The sequence below is a fragment of the Myodes glareolus genome, chromosome 7, assembly GCF_982192425.1.
Source record: "Myodes glareolus chromosome 7, mMyoGla1.1, whole genome shotgun sequence".
NCBI classification, from domain to species: domain Eukaryota; kingdom Metazoa; phylum Chordata; class Mammalia; order Rodentia; family Cricetidae; genus Myodes; species Myodes glareolus.
In genome coordinates, this window is record NC_142032.1 from 19,583,062 (window position 1) to 19,604,656 (window position 21,595).

At 37.8% G+C, this 21,595-nt stretch overlaps 1 protein-coding gene across 5 annotated transcripts in view; it reads right to left on the bottom strand.

Moving 5' to 3' along the window:
- Nucleotides 1-21,595, bottom strand: part of R3hcc1l (R3H domain and coiled-coil containing 1 like) — an 80,439-nt gene that overhangs the window by 9,664 nt on the left and 49,180 nt on the right. For 4 of the 5 annotated variants that reach the window (XM_048452913.3, XM_087907882.1, XM_048452916.3 and 1 more), the window contains 3 exons: nt 17,982-19,765; nt 5,288-5,463; nt 769-839 (listed from right to left, as the gene is read on the bottom strand). In XM_048452913.3, coding sequence (XP_048308870.3) covers nt 769-839; nt 5,288-5,463; nt 17,982-19,751 — 2,017 coding nt within the window. In that variant the 5' untranslated portion in view covers nt 19,752-19,765. The remainder of the gene's footprint in view (nt 1-768; nt 840-5,287; nt 5,464-17,981; nt 19,766-21,595) is intronic. The other variant, XR_007235534.3, reaches the window with a different exon arrangement.

The window sequence follows — 21,595 nt, forward strand, 5'->3', positions numbered from 1 at the left end:
TTATTGGTTTTCATGACAAGAAAAAAGAAGATCCTACAATACAGAACATCTGCACACTAAAATCACTTTAGAACAGAGATTAGACCAAACTCAGCCAATGGACTGTTTTTGTAAATAAAACTTTATGAAACAGAGCCATACCCATTTGCATACTGTAGCTGCTCTCTTGCTACAATACCCAGGTTAGGTGAGGATAGAAGCTTTTTTGCTACAATGCTGGGTGAGGTAATGACAGAAGATTTTTTGCTCCACAAAGCCAAAAATATTTTATCTAGCCCATGAAAATCCATGCTCTAGAGATGGTTCAGACAAGAACAAGTAAGCCAGCATCTCTGACTGCTGTGGATTCCTCTGCATAAGCTTGTTATGAGCCCAGCATATGTATGTGTGCAAAAGACCAATCATATATTCAGAGAGTAGCTACTACAGTAATCTCACTAGATACACTATTTCAAATTCATTTGTCTGAGAGAAAAAATATTGTAAAATTTAGTCTCACTATGGTCTTTATAATGCCTGACATTTATGTATGCAAATAGCTTGGAAGGATGTACCTACCTTTCCAAATACCAAATGCTAGATTAAAGAGAAGAAGAAGAGAACATGTGGGTACCAAGCCACATGTCTCAAAAACAGTATTTATTCTACTACAGATACTGGCTGAGCAAAGTTCCAATTGGCTGGAAAAGAAGAGAAATAAGAACAAGAAGAAGGAGAAAATATACAGTAGGAGGGACCTGGAATTCCTGAGAGTCACTAGACAGATACCTGTGATTGGACTGGAGAATATTCCTAGGGCATGTGTATCATCTACCCATTTAATATCAAATCCTTTCTTTCTGTAACAAAAGAAAACAATTTTTACATTTCTTGAAACTTGTTTTATGAAATGTCTTTAAAATAGTCTTACAAAGCATTTCATAAGATAGAGGAATGGGGATAGTGACATAAAAAATAAAAACAGCCTGGCACATAGAAGCCACTAAAACTTAAAAGCAATAATACCATCATAAAGAATTACCTGGGAGCATTTTATAATTGCCAACTAATTAATCCTCACAAATCTGCTGGAGTATTTAATGCACTATTTTCAAGAGATGTCCTTGAGGAGAAATGAGAAGGGATGAAAAAGGAAGCCAAAGGAGTTAAAGAGGAATACAGGAAGTCAGGGAGGGTCACCGGATTTGATGCAAATGTAACCCGTGTGTTGGGATGGGTACTACCGCTAGAGACGTAATTCAACTGTAAAAATAAGTAAGTCAAATAATAAAAAATACAACTATATTCACAAATGCTTACTACTCTTTCTTGTTGTAGAAGGAAAATAAGGTGTGTGTATATGGAGGTGGGGGGAAAAGAATAACCATAGTTAGCCAGAAAAATTCAAAAAAGAAACAATGAACATTTAATACTAGAAATAAATTACCTTTTTAGTTTAAAACAGAGCTACACAGTGAGCACAAAGAATATCAGGATTACAACACACACACATTTAAATATATATGTATATATATTTAAAATTCCCTTAATGCATGAATACATTTTAGTTTGATTAAATCCACCCTCACCATGCCCAACTCCTAAGCATTTAGAAGGTGTGTGGATATTATAACTGAGCAAAATGACAGTAGTAAGTTCCCCCTGGAGTCTATGACCTTTCTAGCTACAGGTTCTTAGTCATGTTCACAGTTCCAGGCATGAATTTCTCCTCCTAGGCAGACCTTAAATCTAATCAGACAGCGAGTGGCTACCACCTCTACCTCAATTCATGTGTACTACCATTGCACCAATGGGCATATCTGGCTGCAGGAATCATTACTGTAGTTCACAGGGTCCACAACTGGATAAGACTTGTTGGTATTTTTTTTTTCTCTCCTGGCAGCCTGCCTAGCACCTTGAGGCACGATGGAAGCTAGCCATCGATGAGGAAAACAGAAATGAGATTGTCCACAAAAGGCCAAGACCATGACAATGAGCACTCAGAAGGCAACTTTTAAACCAACAGTGCTCATTAATTTTATTATTAATAGCAATAATCACCAGGGAGATTAATGTTGATGGAGATGGTGATGAAGCAAAGTTGACTCTGGGATCTGACTTAGAAATGATTATACACTTCTGCATCATGACCTTTAACAACTTATAAACCACTATAAGAGAAAAATACTAAAATAGCTTTCCCTTCTTAATTTCCTCAACAGAAAAAGTAATAAAGGAAACTTGACTTAAGCTGGACCATGCTATAAAATGACCACAGGAGTGAAAACTTTAAGTTCAATAGTAAGAGCCTCTGCTGCAGAGTTTAGAAAAGATGGGAAAGACCTTGACAGCTAAAAGCCTTGTCTTAACCCTTGAGACTTTAGTCCTTTTAAATCCTTTTGAGAATGGCTTTAGATTTTATAGAAAATGCTTTCACAAATATAGTTAGAAAGAGAAGTTAGCAAAGAGAAGTAAATGACTCAAAAGAATTAACTACCCTTAAGCCCAGAATGCCTAAAACTCAACACTGAGGAGGTGAAGATGGGAAGATTTTTGAGTTCAAGGCTGGTCTAGGCTGCATAGTAAGAAACTCTCAAAAAAAAAAAATAGCAGCAAAACCCAATAATCTCTGAAGAAATTCTGGACATGGACAAAATGGCCCCATTTTATTAATGACAGTCTACTTTTATCAATAATAATCTAAAGTAGCTCAAATTTGAGATTTAGTCTTATTAACTGCTCTTAAGGATCTATTAGGAACTGAACAGCACCTGATACTGGGTCTTAACAACACTGAAGAACTTACCTACACTACATGAACAGTAAGGTTCATGGTATAGATTAAATGTCTTCCAGAATCCACTCCTGCTTCCTTTCAGTTGTCTTCCCCCAATGGAGCTTAACTGATAAAACAAGTATATAACTGCTAGTTCATTTAATCTATTCTAGCACTTTACCGAACGATTCTTCCTAAGACATAAGGAATAAGGAGACTAAGACATAAGCCAAATGTGCTGGACCAAGAGTTCAAGGACAGTATGGGCTACCTAGATCCTATCTTAAACCAAAACCAAAAGCCAACCATTTTTATAAATCAAGTTTTACTTTCTCAGCCACACTCATTTGCTCACACCCTGTCTGTGGCTGTTCTGAGACAGCGCAGAGCTACCTGAAATATTCTCTCTCTGATCCTTTAATTAAGAATTAGGAGCTATGCTCTGAAACAGAATCTTACAAATTCAATGTAAAGTTGGGATCTGGCAGAGCATTTCTATAATCTGGGCATCTAGGATATAAATAAACTGAATTTTAAGTTTAAATTTGCAGCACCAGATAGACTTGATTCATTTTTAATAGCAGGAGTGAAATACTGAAGTATACTCCTTGATATTGACTCTCTTCTAGACTCTGAACATCTTTTTCTTAATAACCTTCAGGATTAGCTTTCGGTTCCTGGGTCTGTTTTTTTTATTGTAAGCTAGAAATAATATATATACTTTTGATTCCTTTACCTTCTTCTAAAATGTACCACCCACGTACATACCAAGGGTTAGCATAAATGTTCTGAAGACCACTTGTAACACCCCTGAACTCCTCACTACATTTAATAATTTATAACAGAATGAATTGTGAGTGTAAAGAACTGTTGTGTGTATACAACTGAACTGAGTCAAAAAAAAAAAGCATCTTATGGTTAATATCCTAGCACTCAAAAGGGTGAATCAGGGAAGAGTATGAGGCCAGCTGGGATTACATGGCAGCCCTGTCCAAACAAAACAAACAAATACCAGCAAAAGAGTTAGTTGAATGATTTGGGAAACTAAAGAAAAGTCACTTTAAAAACAAGCAACACAAAAAACAGCCCATGGGACTATTCACTCAGAAAACCCTGAAGATTTGTTAAAATTTCTTGTCTCTTTAAAGATCTGAATCTATAAATTACAGAAAGGTAGTATGAGACGACTGTCAGGAACTGTCTAACCAACACCATAAAGGAAAAGGGAGGTGCAACTAGACATAAAGTAATTAGACACTTATTTGGGTCAAAATAAAACATCTGTGGCATTTAACAATTAAAAAAAACAGTCCCCATTTGACTTTTTCTGAGCAGTCAGAAAAACCTCAAATCAACAATTTAATTTGAAGACTCTTGAACTGTTAACACTTTTGGCATGTGGCACATGAAAAGGCATAGAAGTTTTACAAGGGATCCTCTCTTTTTTTCATTGGCCTTACTGCCTATAAATACATATTTATACATAAATATTGAAAACTGAAGATACATGGAGAAAAAAAAACCTGTAAAAAAAAAATGACCAGGCAGACTTTCAAAGTTTTTTTCTTTAAAAAAATTCAAGGCATCATAAAACAAACTTTTAAGATACAATATAAATATTTAACAATTTAGAACAGATTGGAATAGATAAAATAAACTAGAGCTCCAAAGCTGAAGAAATTATTCAGAAAGTCTGAGGGGAAAAGAGATGGAATACACAAAAGAGCGGTAACAAGAAAATTAAATGAGAAAATCTAATACACACCCAATCTGTGTCTTGGACAAGGTGGAGAGAGATTGGGTCTGAGGCAACACTGAAGAGACAATGTCTAAGACCTTTACCAAATCAATGAAAATATTAATCACTGATTTAATAAGCCCACATAATTGCAATGTGGGTAAGTTTGAAAAAAAAAGGTACAAAATCCACATCACAGTGAAAATGATCAATATCAAAGTCAAAGAGAAAATCTTAAGAGCATCCAGAGAAGAGATTATAATCAGAAGTGGCATGGAAACTGTCAGCTAACTTCTCACCCAAAAAGAAAGAGGCAAAGGATAAAAATCAGTTTTAGCCACTAATAGTTTAAGCACACATTTTTATAATTTCTAGAGTAACCACCAAGGAACAGAAACATTACATTAAAAAAGTCAACCCATCAGTCTAGAAAAGAAGGGAAAGATAGGAGCGTGTCTTAGAAGAGATGACAGGCAAATATAAAACAAATACTTGGTTGTAAGTTCAAATACATCAGTAATTACAACAGATATAAATGGACCAAATGCACCTCCAAGACAGACTTAGGAGAAATTAAACTAGAAGCACAAGAGTCATCACCAACAACGATCTTTGTAAATATCTACCAAGGCTGCCTAGCCCTTTCAAGGAACTGAAGACCAGTCTGATTCACAGACTTTCTAAGGGATCTGAACAAAACACAAACCCGATGCTAAAATCAGTGACTTTTTAAAAATATTAAGATGACTTTCTCTCAGCTTATCTGTCATTTGGAACCACTTGCGAATACTTACTGGTAAGTACAGAAAATCCGTAAAAGGTCTTCTGTACGAAATTCTTGAGGAAAGTCATAAATTTCAATGACATGTGGGAATTCACATTCACTGAGGTCAATATCAGGAAGTTCGTGGCTGTAATAATCAAATCTAGGCTCCTGGATGCTTTTTCGGTTCTTCATATTCCCTGATAACTAGAGAGGAATAAACATAGTAAAGAGTCTGACAGTAGGAAATCAAGGCATTATAAAAATATCCTTCTGTGTATAAACAATCCTGCTCCCATCTCCATATCCCTATTAACTTTTGGCACTATTTCTGTATTGATGGTGTTTGTGAATACTGTAATGGCTGGGTGTTTATAATCATACATGTGGAACATGAGGAAAGGTATGAAAATCTCAGCAGATGATCAAGTCATAAAACTTAACTTGTTTCTATCAGTTACCATGTGAGAAAATATAGACTCCTCAGCGTGTGTGGACGTAGTGCAGCGACACAGCATATCTAGCATATGAAAGGGAGGGAATGGCTGGAGGAAGGACAGCCAGAATGACTGACAGAATGAGTTCTAAGTGGCATATCCTGGAAACTGAGACAACAGCTAAACAGACAAGCTAACATTTGTATTAACGGGGCTCATTGTTCAGTTCCACCTCATAATTTCTTTTCTGGAAGTGACCAAAAATAAAGTTTTAAGAGTGAAAAACGTTTAGTCCACCTTTTGTTGTTATTAAAAAGTGAGAAAGCTTACAAAGAAATTTGTTAAGACAAATATAAGTAGCATAAGCAATTACACTCAAGGTCCCGAGAATAAGAGCTACCTACAGCTATAAAAATTCATATTATTGAAGCTGCTATTAAAAGGGAAACTAAGAAACCCTTTAAGCTACTAACAGCACACACTGGAAGTATTGGGAAAGGGGAGGTGCGGAAACAAGATTAAAGGTGATTAAAAGCAAGCTAGGCCACTTCAAGCACTCCCTCTGTGATGGCACATTTCCTTCACCATCATCATCATCACCATCACCAGGAAGGAAGGAAGGAAGGAAGGAAGGAAGGAGAATTTATACTGCCATAGATACATCTCCTCTCACAACATAGATTTAATCAAATTATTGGGGAGGGATGAAAAGGGAAGGTAACGTAGACATTATTCTTGTGCTTCTAGTTTAATTTCCCCACTAAATCCTATTTTACATCTAAAAACATGGGGATGATAACAATACCTCCACTCAGAGACAGACATGAGATGTGTAAATGAGATGTAGTAGGTGTTTGGCATACACAGATATTAAAAAGAAAAAGACAAGAAGATAGCCCGCTTTTACACATCAGGCACCATGGCAGCTTCAAGAACAACAAGAAAAGGCTGCTCCTGCAACCGCACCAACTAAGCCATTTATCAGTTTTTCCTGGGTGTACACGAAATCTAAGACTGTCAGATAACCAAGTGGTCCCCCTTAGGTTTCAAACCTGGGACAAAGGCTGAAGTGCCTACTTAACATATCGAAGTGGACACTGGTCACCAAGTTCTCCCTGCATCCCTTATCTTCTACCTGTTACATGGTCCCCCTAGCTAGCACACCTACTGCCTACCCTAAACTCCAGCCCAGTAGCTGGGCTGTCCTTCCCCCAGTTGCCTTCCCTATATACTCCAGCCATTTTGGTTACCTGCTCTCTTTATACCTTTGAGCCCATTGGCTGCTGCACCTGGTCCTACACTCTCTCTCCCCTTCCCATCCCCACTTTCCCCACCTGTCTCAGGGTCGGGTTCACTCTGGACTCTCCCAGATGTCCCTGCCTGTGGCTATGCTCACCCACATATCTACCTACAATAAACCTTCTCATCCACCACATACCAAGGAGCGGTCACGTCCTTTCCTTTCTCCCTCAATGCTCAATCCACAGACACAGAGACAGCTTTCCTTTCTGCATTAAGGCCATGGCAAGACATCCTCACAAGCAAGCAAGAAGATACTAGCAGTGTAACAACTCAGAGACCCACAGACTACAGACTTCTGCAGTCATTTAGAAAGCAAGTCTTATGCCAGAGTTACAACATGATTACCAGAGCTGTATATTTAGTTTTGAAATCAGAAGTTTGACTACTACAACTCTGTTTTTCAAAATCACTTGGGTTATTTGGGGCCACTGTATTCATTAGGAATTTGAAGATCTACTTGTTAATTTCTGTAAAAGTAGGCATCATACGTTGTCCAATTTGGAAAGTTATTTTAATACTGTTTTCCAACAGATGAAAATGAGATATATCCTGCTTTTTGCACATACTATTTATTTTGTGTGTACATGTATGTGTGTAGGCTCCTGAGGTGGGATCAGGTGACAACCTTGAAATAGCTGGCTTCCACCACACAGGCCCATCTTAATAGCCCTATTTTAGTTTTAGAATTACCAGTTTGAAACTTCTTTTGTTAAACTTAGTCCTAAATACTTTCTTTGTGATGCTACTGTAATGTAATTGCTTTCTTCATTTCATTTTACGATTACTGGCACTGACATTTTTATTTACTTTGCAAAAGCTAAACAAAACAAAACACTGTGTATTTGTACATTTACAAATTTGGTTAAATAAGACACTGTGAGAAGTAAAATACAGACTATAAAATATCTTTGAAAATAGAAATCCTATAAACTGTTTATCAAGAAAAAGGCAAGATAGTTTGGCAAGAAAAACTGACTAAAATTCTTTGTTCTAACCTAATTAAGAAAAACTGAATTTGTATACTTATTCTTCCATTATTGAGTACTCTGGCTTCTGAGACTAAAAACATACTGTCAATAACAGCAAAACCCTATGTAATATCAACTATATAATAGCTAATATTGATTGTCAGCATGACAGACTCTAAAATCAACTAGGCGACAAGGTTCTGGGCACATCTGTGAGGGATTATCTACACTATGGTGAGGTGGAAAGAAGCATCCAGAACATGGGCAGAACCATTCTATGGGTCTGGGCCCTGGGCCAAATAAAACAGAGAAGGCTAGCTAAGCAGGAGCATTCAATGTTTTCTTCTTCCAGGCTGTAGATGCGATGTGACCAGCTGACTTCCCGTTAAGATGAACCTGTAACCTGAAACTGTGAGCGAAAAGAAGCCCTTCTTTAAACTGCTTTTATCAAGAGTATGTCACTGCGGCACAGCATCAAGACAAGTAACTAATACATCCCATAATTCTTACCCCACACTTCATGAACATCAGGTAGAAATTCCACACCCCTGACGAGTTTTCCCATTAACACAGATTCCATTACCATGAAGTATTACAGACTTTCTTTAAAAAGAATGCCTACTTTCTTCATGCTTTGGGTATTTAGAGCCATTTACATTTCTATTCATAACACACTTTTGTGTGTGTGTGTGTGTGGAGACAGGGGGGCAAACTGCTAATGCTCTCTCTCCTGAGAATCTCAGCAAAGTGTTGGAAGGAACTGGAGAGCTAGAAGGACAGACATATATGGGTCATAAAAGAGGGAAAAGCACAAAAAATAAGAATTTAAAGATGGAAGAACCAAAGCGAGATTGTGAAGGTAGGACCACTACCATAGTGGGATCCGGGTTAGACACACAGTACTTTCTACGGAAAGGCTGTGAGATGTGAGATGTGAGGAAAGTGCTGGGAGATATTCGACCACACTGTCCACTCCAAGTTTGCATTTGCATTAATTATACAAAATTAACCTTGGATTAGGAGGTTGCATTAGCAACTAGTTGACAGAAAGAAATCGTAGAGGATCCCAAGGCATCCAGGAGAGATAGAGAGACACAGGAAGTAGTAGGGTGGGGCTTAGAGTGGCGCATCCTTTTCTGGTTTGGGGAAGAGGAAGCAGGGGTCTTTCAGAGAGGTTAGCTAATTGCAAAGCAGCCTCTCTGAGCTGGCAGGTTTTTACCCCAGCTTTTGAAAATTGAGTCTCATTTATAAACAGAACAATAGAGAACAGATACTTATACTAGAAAAGTAGGTACCTTTGAGGCAGACCTAGACTGCCTTATATAGTAGAATAGCTGCATGTCACATGAGGCTACGGAGTACTTGAAATATGCCTAGTTCACATAAGATGAGCTTTAAGTATAAAGTATGTATCAAGTTTCAAAGATTTAATACAAAAACAGAATGTAAAATAAATTTTATTCATGATTTCTTACACTGAATACATGTTGAAATGGTGTTCTGGATATATATTAAAATACATAAATTATACCTGTTTGTTCTTATTTTTTCTAAAAGAACTAGCAGAGAATTCAAACTTATTGCCATGTGTGGTGGCACATCCCTTTAATCCCCAAACTCTAGAGGCAGGTGGATCTCTTTGCATTTGCGAGCATGGTCTTCACAGTGACTCCAGGACAGCCAGAGCTATACAGAGAGACTGTCTTAGGGAGAAATAAAAATTAAAAGTTATGCACTATGGCTCATATTTCTATTGTATACAGCATATCTTAAGTGTTATAGGTTCTGGGGCTAAAGTCAATGTGAAATATTTATATTGTAAGACTCAATGTGAAATATTTATATTGTATATTTTTATGGTTAAGAAATGTTTGATTTTTCAATGCAATGCCCAGAAAAATTCTCCATAGACCTCAAAAGAACAATATTCAACTTCATATGGAAAAGCAAAAAACCCAGGACAGTCAAAACAATCCCGTGCAATAAAAGAACTTCTGGAGGCATCACAATCCCTGACTCCAAACTCTACTACAGAGCTACAGTACTGAAAACAGCCTGGTATTGGCATAAGAACAGACAGGAGGACTGATGGAACTGAATAGAAGACCTGGATATCAATCCACATATCTTCGAACACCTGATTTTTGATCAAGAAGCAAAAAGTAGCAAATGGAAAAAAGAAAGCATATTTAACAAGTGGTGCTGGCATAACTGAGTATCAACATGTAGATGTAGATGAATGAAAATAGACCCATATCTATCACCAAGGACAAAACTCAAGTTCAAATGGATCAAAGACCTCAACATAAAGCCAGCCACACTGAACCTCTCTCACTTGAACGCACTGGTACAGGAGACCACTTCCTAAATATACTTCCAGCACTTCCAAGCAGCACAGACACTGAGAGAAACAATTAATAAATGGGACCTCCTGAAACTGAAAAGCTTCTGTAAAGCAAAGGACACGGTCAACAAGACAAAATGACAGCCTACACAATGAGAAAAGATCTTCACCAACTCCACAACAGACAGAGGTCTGATCTGCAAAAATATACAAAGAACTCAAGAAATTGGACACCAAAAGAACACATAATCCAATAAAAAAAAAATGGAGTACACACCTAAACAGAGAACTCTCAGCAGAGGAATCTAAAATGGCTGAAAGACACTTAAGGAAATGTTCAACATCCTTAGTCATCAGAGAAATACAAATCAAAACAACTCTGAGATTCCATCTTACACCTGTAAGAATGGCCAAGATCAAAAACACTGATGACAACTTATGCTAGAGAGATTGTGGGGAAAAGGGAACACTTCTGCATTGCTGGTGGGAATGCAAGCTGGTACAAACCCTTTGGATGTCAGTGTGGTGATTTCTCAGAAAATTAGGAAACAACCTTCCTCAAGACCCAGTAATACTACTTTTGGGTATATATCCAAAGGATGCTCAATTGTGTCAAAAGGATGTGTGCTCAACTATGTTCATAGCAGCTTTGTTTGTCATAGCCAGAACCTGGAAACAACCTAAATGCCCCTCGATCAAAGAATGGATAAGAAAAATGTGGCACATTTACACAATGGAGTACTACACAGCAGAAAAAAATAACATCTTGAATTTTGCAGGAAAATGGATGAAGCTAGAAAACATTATTTTGAGTGAGGTAACCCAGAGACAGAAAGACAATTATCACATGTACTCACTCATAGGTGGTTTTTAAACATAAAGCAAGGAAAACCAGCCTACAAACCACAATCCCAGAGAACTTAGACAACAATGAGGACACTAAGAGAGACTTACATAGATCTAATCTACATGGGAAGTAGAAAAAGACAAAATCTCCTGAGTAAATTGGGAGCATGGGGACCTTGGAGGAGGTTTGAAGGGGGAGAGGAGAAGCAGGGAGGGGGGCAGAGAAAAATGTAAAGCTCAATAAAAACCAATAAAAAATAATAAAAAAGAAATGTTTGATTAAAAAAGAAAGAGATGAGGTTTATAATTTGCTTCATTTTAATGCATCTACAGCAGACCAAAGGGAAGTTAGCAAATGACTCTGGGTAAATGATTTTCAAAATTATTATAATGTGTATATGTGATAGTCCACCAGTCGAAGAAGACAAGGGAGAACTCTGGAATCTAGTCTCTCCTTTGACCTTTCCATGTATTCTGTGGATCATACTCATATGACAAGCGCTTTTTCCTGCTGAGTAAACAAACACAAACATTTGAAGACTTGTTTTGTTTTGCTCCTTAGAAGGCATAAATAAACCAGGATATTTCTTCAGTATTCAACTTGATCCACAAACTATTCAACTAGGCAACTTCTTCAAGTATGGGCTTGAAGAGTCTTACTGCCCTAGTATTCTGGCCAGGCCTAAAAACTATAGCTTAACTTACTGTGACATAATCATCCAAATTTACTGACAGAAGATTTTTTAATAAATAAAATAATGGTAGGAAGTAAAAAAATATCCAGACTCCTTAATTTTTCATTGTTCAAAATACAAAAGGAAAATAAAAAGATTTGATTTATTCTCTATAGATAAAAAATTAAAGTATGGTACATTATTCTGGGAGAGTTATCTGCATCTCTGTCAGATGGGCTGCTATTATTAACCCAAATTCTTTGTGCAGACGGAGAATTATGTCACAGAGAGACTAAAAGGATATCCCTATGGTTACAAATTAGATTACTGACAAAGTCTGAATCATAATTCCAGTCACCTGGCTGCTAATCTAGCTTTCCATCCAATAACACAGTAAAGCGTCCTTATGGTAAACAGAAGCAGAAGCAGAAGCAATGCCGTGTCAGTGTTCAGGGTATCACTCTTTTGTATTGAGCACTTATGGATACAGCTGTTGTAGGTGGGAGGAAGGAAAATATCAATGAGAAAGTTGAAAAGATAACAGCTACTGATTTCATTACACTCCTATATTCTAATAGGCTATAGAGTAATTTTAAAAAACATTGCCCATGGTAGGCAGAATAACAGCCTCCTAAAGATGTTCACACCCTGATTCCTGAAACCTGTAAAAACACCACACTGCATGTGAATTAACATAGAAGACACAGATGTGCAAATCAGCTGACCTTAAATTTTTTTTTAAGATTATCCTGGTGGGCCCAGTGCAATAATAAGCATCTTCAAAAGCTGAAAACCTTAAAGAAAAGAATCAGTGAGTAGACTTGATTGGCCACTGCTAGCTTTACAAATAAAAATGGTGCTATAAACCAGGGAATGCAGGGCAGCCTTTAGTAACTGAATAGGGTTTTTAAAACAAAATAAATCACCTCCCTTACAGCTTCCATAAGAGACCACAGCCTTGCCCTATCTTGGGACTTCTGATCTCTAGAGCTGTAAGAATATTAATTTGTATTGATGTAAGCAACTGAGTGTCTAGCTATTTATTACAGCAGCAGTACACTATATGCTATATATTGAATAGATTACTTTTTCTTTGCCTCATGTCACCAAACAGATATGGCACCGCCCACCCAAAAAGTATTCTCTGAAGGCCAACACAGTGCACTCTTCCTCCTACGATACTCAGCACTGATCCAGACGTGACTTTGTATCTGCCCTTTGCACATCTCAAAAATCACGTTCTCCAAAGACTATTCAAATACTGCCCATACTGGAAAAGCTCCCTAAATGTCCATGGGTCAGTGACTCATGTTGTCCTCTGTGTGTCTAACAGCACTAACTTCACCTGCATTTCCACAGCACTCACTACACAACACCTTGTACCACGGCTACACCTCTTCTTCTCTAATCCTATCCTGACCCCCAAATATCCATTAGGCCTGCAACGTTTGGATGATCATTTATTGGCGCCAGAGAATGAATAGAAGTTCTAGTCCCTGCCTACTAATTTAGCACATGAATTACTTAGCACATGAAAATACAAGAAGGACGAAGTGAATGTCCCAACTGTCATGAGCCAGGACTTGCTTCCTATTCAGACAGCACAGACATATGAACATAGCAGGCTGCATTCTTAAAAAGCTGTTATACAGATATACTAACAGTCTAAACACATAGCAAGCTGGTTGCATTTACAGTTAAGAGGAGAACTGAGAGGTTTCTCCTCTTCCCCATTTGCTTATAAGACCATATGAAGAGATACCACTGATACAGTAGAATGGAAAGAGTAACTAGTTGAGTAAAATAGAAAAAAATATGACAAAGGAAAAATGCTAACAGGTTTCGACCTTTTCAAATAAATCCTCAAGTACTGTTATGACACTCAATGACAACAGTTGTCCAAGAAACTTAAGAAAACTTATGAAGCTAACAAATAACAGATATCCACTGTCATTTTGCTTCTGAATTTCTCTAGAACCCAAAGCAATGCTTCCTTATGTTACTGTGAGTTACCCAGAGTCTTGCATCATATGCACAGCTGGTCCAGTACACAAGTACCTTGCTTCTACCTTAAGAGTATTATCCTTGCCCATCTAGTCCTCTCAACAATGAGCAAGAAACATGTGCTTCCTACCTCTGACAGAAGACTCAGACCCACTGCTTTAAGAAAAAATCTAATCTTAATCTAGGCAAGCAGTATAACAGCATGAAAGATTAGTTACTTAGTCTTGATGTTTTATCTGGTATCCAGTATGCTTGGCATCCTTTTGCTTTTTCCTTAATCATCTCAGTCTTTAGCCAATAGATACAAAGATCTGTATAAGATTAACAAGGAACACTCACATTCCCTTTGTCTTAATTCTAGGCCTCATACAAATCTCCATCTTCCCACACTTGAGAGTTATCACAACAAAACAAAGTTCTGAATGTAGCTAGACTACTCAATATCATTTCTTCAGTCAGGCCTATAGCTGGTCACTCATTTCTCACACTAGCAACAGAATAATTCACCAGTATTTTTGATACAAATTATTACATTAAGATCCAAGCATATGCAAGATTGGATTTCCTTAAAAAGTATGCTTGTCTTTAACCAGCCTTCCAACATAAAAGGATCTTTAATTCTGGAGAAGTTGTTGTCTGTTTACTTTTGACAAGGGCAAAAAAAGTAGATTCTTTGCCAACCCCCGTCTCCCCTCTCTGCCAGTGACCTTGAATATACATAATGAACTGAATGGAATATCATTATGAGTCAGATCACTATCGCATCTCCATCTGCCCCAGCCACAGCCCACATAGACATCATACAGAGAGAGCTAAACAGAAGCACACTCAAGTACAGAACCAGGAACACCAGGAGTCTGCTACTGTAGAAGAAGGAAAGCCTCCTTCCTTCATACTCACAATATGAACTCAGAATTCTTTTCTTTTTTTCAGCTTGGAACAGATTAGAATTAAACTGTTAATGGCTTGCACATCCCTCAGAAAAATACATCACTCAACAAATCTAACAGTGCTCAAAAGAGAGATTTTTAATTTTCAGATTTACCTGGTTTAAAACAACAGCAGCAATGCAAAGGGATCCTACTTAATGTTCCCTTCTTTGTGTGACCTGGGATCTCTAGTCACCAAGCACTACAGACTGAGCAAGGCAGATGTGTACCTTGGGATGGCCCATGTGATCCTGGCAGAACAACTGGAAGATATACCTACAAATTCCCACTCAGGCAGCCAATAACCTCTCAGTTCAGAAAGTTTTATAAAAATACAAATTATAAAATCTGTTAAGATGAACTGGAAATAATAAAATTTGTGAAAATACAAACAGTAATAAAAAGACCAGGTAGTATGTGGGAAGTGTATGCTTTAGTAATTTTTTTCTGTAAATCTAAAATTGTATGAAAATAATGTATACATTAAAAGAAACAGGAGAAAAGTTAGAACCTCAGAATAATATGGAAGAAATAACTATAATCTTTTTCTTAACTTTATGGCCTCACCAACATAAAACTGTTATTAACCAGTTCAGCTCTGGGAGATCTAGTCTGTGTAGTGCCAAATAATATCAATAATTTTCTTGGGTTGCTGTTTTACTCATTAATTTAATGACTATGCTATGTGGCTATATGACGGTATAATTATATCTTTTCTCTCTAAATAAAATATAAGCAATTTTAGAACATAGTCAGCAAATAGAATAACGCCTTTAACATAGTAACATCTTGCTACTTGCAATTTATAATGTCTGTGGTGGTTTGAGAGAAAATGGCCCCCAAAGTGAGTGCACTACTAGGTGGTGTGGCTTTGGAGTAGGTGTGGTCTTGTTGGCGGAAGTGTATCACTGTGGAGACAGGCTTTGAAGTCTCATAAATGCTCAAGATACTGCCCAATGTTTTAGTCCACTTCATGTGACCTTCTGATCAAGAGGTAACCAGTGCCATGCTGCCATGCTCCCTGCCATGATGATAATGGACTGAACCTCTGAACTGTAAGCAACCACCTAATTCAATGTTGTTGTTTTTTAAATAACAGTTGCCGTAGTCATGGTGTCTATTCACAGCAATAGAAACTCAAACTAAGACAGTGTCACACTGAAAGTGTTCAATATTTGCTGTTTAACTGCAAAGTGGCAAGGACACAATACCAACAATGCACGGTGGTCTCTGAGAGCTGCACTATAAAGACTTTCCTCCCCCTGTATGTCATACATGCTCTAAATGGCTGAACTATAAGCTTTTTTTCTTTTTACCTTGGGTTTTCCACTTAAAAATAGACAACGTGTTTGTAGAAGACTATAGGGAGACAGAGGATGCCAAAATGCTGGTGAACATAGTGAGTGGAAACAGGTACAATTCCTTTACTTTGCTCCTCAGTTCTTATGGTTGAGCAAGGGTAGTGGCTTTCTCTAACACAAAGACTAAAAAGTGAAAGATTACCTATTTATTTCTATGCAAAACCTCAAAGACTAGATATAGCCAATGAAGGTGACCAATGCTAACATCCATCAACATCATTAGTGTTATACTGTTGGTACCTCACCTGCCCCTCTACCCTGAATTTGCTGGCCATAACAGGAGGCAGCAGGGGTCATCCAAGTTTGTTGTTGTTGTTTTCCAGTTCAAATTTCTGGGCATCCCATATTCTGGTTTTAGAAGATGAAATACAGCTGCCAGGCCATTAAAGGTGGTGCACATCTTTAATCCCAGAACTCAGGAGACAAAGGCAGGCTAAGCTCTGAATTTAAGGCCAGCCTGGTCTACAAAGCAAGTTCCAGGACAATCAGGGTTACATAGAGAAACTCTGTCTTGAAAAATAAACTAATTAATTAATTATGAAAATAAAGGATGAAATGTGATATTTGACAATTCATCAAGGATTGCAGTTCTGCGAGCTCACTCATAACCTCTCCATGTTCTATTTCTTTGGACCAATTCTAGAAGTTCAAATGTAACTTATCAATGGTTGTCACACCCTGCTTTACAGTATATCTTCCTGCCTATTAGAAGCATTAGATATGCTTCCATGTCTAGCCTTTATCAACAAATAAATGGGCCAACTGGGAAAAAAGCCAAAGCCTTCTGCTGGAAAACTTTCAAGGTAGATAAGCACTCTAGTTCTACATTTAATTAAGTATGGTTGAGTAATATAAATAATAAACTAAGAGCAAAAGTCACCAAAGGGCTATTATATTATTAGATTTGTGGCATCCTTCAAAAACCAGAAGAGAACTGGGACTACTGCATCCCATCAGATTCAAAGAACATGAATATAAATGACAGCGTCAAGTGCCAAGGACAGAGCAGGACTGAAACACCCACGTCTTTCCAAAAGGATAACTACTTGGGGGTCTCACTCACAAACCCACCACTTCCTTCCAGACCAAAGCCATGTGAATACACAATAAGAGAGAAAAAAACGGTTCTCTATTTAAAGCAGTGGTTCTAATGTGTAATAAAGAATTTAAATGGCAGAGAGGTAAATGTTAAAATATGAAAATGAACGTGGAGCTCAAGAGTTTGTACAATGCCTTCAAGTCACACATTTGGTATTTCTGAACTCTATCAGCACACCATCATTCACTAATAGTCCTTATATGTACTCGGTAGTCATTAACACAGTCTAACTCAGTATCAGCTCCACAGAAAATAGCCATATTCTTTCCTTCTCTTCTCTACTTCCTTCTATAGTTTCCAACATTCCAAAATTTACTAAAATATAAAAATGAATGATTAGGTTATAAATTATTTCCTTCCCTAAAATGGCTCAGGTAAAAATACATGATAAATACAGATTAAAAAAAAATCAAAACAGAAAAACATTTTTGATGTTTCTGTATTTTTGATCATTTTTGATCTCGCTGTATTTCCTCAATGAGCTGTCAGAATCCATTAAATTTATATTTAATCTATTCAGTGTAATACCTCTTAGAATTTAGCAATTACAGATATAGCAGGATTATGTATGTTTTAACTTTTCCATATCTATCAGATATTTTTTCTCAATGTATAATCCTATCAAGCTATTGCTATTTCAAGAATTTAAATTGAATGTAAAGATAATGAATGAAAGCATATGTCTATCAGAAATAGTTCCAAATCTAGATTTCCTAAGTTTATGAACTGTCTAAATATCAAGTAATTTCAACTGAGCATACCTCTTGTAGAAGACGTGGGTCTACACAGTCACCGTCATCATTAAACATCGATTCCCAGCTTTCCTCCGCAGCAATACTTCCTTGTATGTGAGAAGTGTCTGTTGTTTTTAGCTCTACAGATGTTTCCACAGATGAATCTCTATCAGAAAATGATAGAGCACACACTGTGTTCCCTGAGTCATCTTCCTCTTTTGTTTCAAACTCTTCAGCACTTCTTAGCTCGTGCACTGCCTCTGTTATCTCCTCAGTACTATTCAGATCGCTGCCCAAGGCACTCTCCAAAAGGAGGTTAGTTCCATTTGACACACTCAGTTCAGAGTCCAAACAAGTGGTACAATTACTATCAGCAATCTTCTTTATGGGTAAAGAGGAAGCACAACCTGACACATGCTCTATCAACTTTCCTGTTGACTCTGTAAAACTAGATGCAAAGCTCTCAGCATAAATATCAGAGCAGGCAGTTAGGCTGCTACCATTTTCAGAGTCGTTCTCACTTTTAGCTACATCAAGAAGGGCTACATCTGCACTCATTTCTATAGAGTCTGAAAAATGATTTGTATTGCGACTACTCTCATCAGATTCTCTGACTATATAAGGGCTGCCTCCAGTTACATGAGCACAAACTGCACCTGCAATGGCGTCCATACATGCCTTGCTGCCAGTGCCACACACACTTTTAAATCCATTATCTGTGTCTGTTTCATGAGCAAGGACAGCTGTATCAGAAGGCTCATACTTTACACATAACTCATCAGCAGAGCTGTCACTCTCACACTCTCCAGTCACTGTTGGATCAATAATGCCATTTGTGCTCTCTAATTTGCTGACTATAGCCATTTTAAGAGAAATGCTACCCATAGTCTCAGAAATGGAATCTACACCTTTCTGACCCAAGACAGACTCTGGAGTGTTGACTGCATCCTCATTCTCAGCTTCAAAGTCTGTAAAAGTTGGATCAACATCGTCATCTGAACCTCCAGGAACAGAAAGCGCAGAGATGCTCCCAGGAGTGTGCTTTGACACTCCATCTGATGTTTTCACACTGTGTGGTACAGTTTCAGAATCAGAACTTGGAGTTACTAGCACAGCCGTACCCTCTGGTTTCAACCGAGTGGTAACAACTTGAGGAAACTGGGAGACTAGCTCCATAGCATTGGCCTCAGTTTCAAGTCTGCTGTCCAACTTTCTATTTACAAAAGTTTCTCCACTGAAATCACAAAGCCCCACATTCTGGAATGCTCTATTTAGAACCTGAGCATCACCGGCTTCTAAGTAAGACTTCGATGGAAGCACCTTCTGGGGTCCCATCACTCCTGCAGTTGGAACTTCCAAACACTCCACTTCCTTTGGTTTAAAAAGTCTTTGCAGAGGTCCACTACATATAATCCCAGCACTGGGGGCTCTGGGTTGATGTTCTTGAGATGAGGCTTCTTTGGACTCTTCAATTCCTCTCTTAATACAAACCTTGTCTTTACTCTGTTTTTGGAGGCACTCATCTTCCCTTAATTTTGATGTTCTCTTTCCTTCCCTATAGTCACACCCCTTCCTATCAGAATGGCCACTCAGTCTGTGAGACTCTGGCTTATTTCCAGAGATCTTCTGGGGAAGACAACCTTCTTTTTGTTCTTTCAGCACAAAGGCAGGAGGCCTGCAGCTTTCTTCCTTGTCACCTGCCTTGAGGAGTGCTGTACCCCTTCGAGCTTTAGGGACATAAAGGGCCATGTCAGGCCTTTTGATTCGAACTCTGCATCTCTCTGCTTCTTGCTGCATGGCACCACTTCAATCTGAAAAAAAGGGAAGATTTAATAATAAAAAATTAATTATAATGTACTGAACCAAGAAAAATTCAAAGAGACACCATGTAGCTGCTGTAGGAGAAAGATTCCCTCCAGAATCTTACTTTACCAGTAGGTCACAACTTCAGGGTGATACACAGATTAATAGAAATGGACTAATTCAAGATGTAAGATCTAGCCAGAAATATGTCTGAGTCATTGGCTGAACAGTGTTGTAACTGATATAGTTTCTGTGTGATTATTCGGATCTGAGCAGTTGGAAAACAAATGAGCAATCTCTGCCTACATAGACTTCTCCTATGAAGAGCATTTTCAAGAAGGATCTCAAAAAGCCACAAATGCCAGCATATATACATACATACACACATGCGGAGGGAGGGCGGGGAGAGAGGGAGAGAGACAGAAGAGTGATTTGAATGCCATCTACACAATAAACAAAACTGACTGAAGAAATCTTCCTAGAAAACAGTACATTTATATCATGATATTGCTGGGAAAAAAAAAGTAGAGAAAAGAAAAAGGTACTGAATTACCCTGGTCTAATCATTACATATTTGTTTGTGTGTGTGTGTGTGTATGCATGCGCACACACACACACACACATGCACTGGTATGGTGTGAATGTCACACTGAGATTATAACTTTACAATGTTTAAGAAAAACTTTTTTTTAAAAAGTTTAGGTCAACCATCCTTGATCTAAAAAAATTCAAATTTCAAAACCCAAAACTTTTGGAGTGACATGTCAGCATTCAATACTGGGTTTTGGAGCTTTCAGAATTGTTCCTGGATTAGCAATGTTCAGCCAGTAAGCCAATATACCAACATTCTAGGAATACAGAAAATCTACAAACCTCTGAAACACTGCTGCAACGCATTTGAGATAAAGGAGACCCAGCCTATGGTACTATTCACTTAAGTGGCCTACGCTGAGTTTTCTCTCTTCTAGCAGTAATAAGACAGATCCAAGCAGGAAGGAAGAGGCTGGAGAACAAGAAAACTATGATGAGCCAGTTCACACTCGTAATCCCTGATAGCCTCCACTATGGTCTGTCAAAGAATTTAACAGAAATTTAAGATTAAATAAATTCTTATCTATTAATACTAAATACACGGAAACATGCTAGGCATATTGGATTATTCTTTTAATTTTCAAACTAGTGCTGTGAAGTATGATGGTCTTACGACAAAGAGAACAAAGGGTTACATGTAACAAACCCAAATGTACCCTCTGATAGTTCACCACATGTTATTTTAGAAGAGAGACATGAAGAAAGAGGGAAAACCTGTCACTCCTGTTCACTTTATATTAGATTCCTAAAAAGTCATCTGGTCCAGAATATTCTTCATTGATGACACTCTTTCACGGCAGGGTTTGTTTTTGTTTTTTTTTTTTAAGCCTAAAAAATTGTCATGGTCAAGTATCTCCAGGGATGTTTTATTTCTGGGTTGCTTTTGTTTTTATAACAGAGTGTCACTAAGTAGCCTAAGCTGACCCAGAACTTGGTAGACAGCCAAGGTTGACCTTGAATTCAAGATTCTCATGCTTCAGCTTCCCCAGTGAAACAGCCTTAAGTCATTTAGCCTCTCCTCTTCTATTAATATACTTATTAGTGTGCATGTGTGCATATGCATGCATGTGTGTATGTGTGTACATGCACCATTGTGCCATGTGAAGGTCAGAGAACACCTTGACAGGAATCGGTTCTGTCCTTGTATCATGTGAATCCTAGAACTTGAACTCTGATTATCAAGCTTGGCAGTCAGCATCTTTACTTGCTGAGCCACCTAGCTGAAGCCCTGTTGCTATTTTGAACTC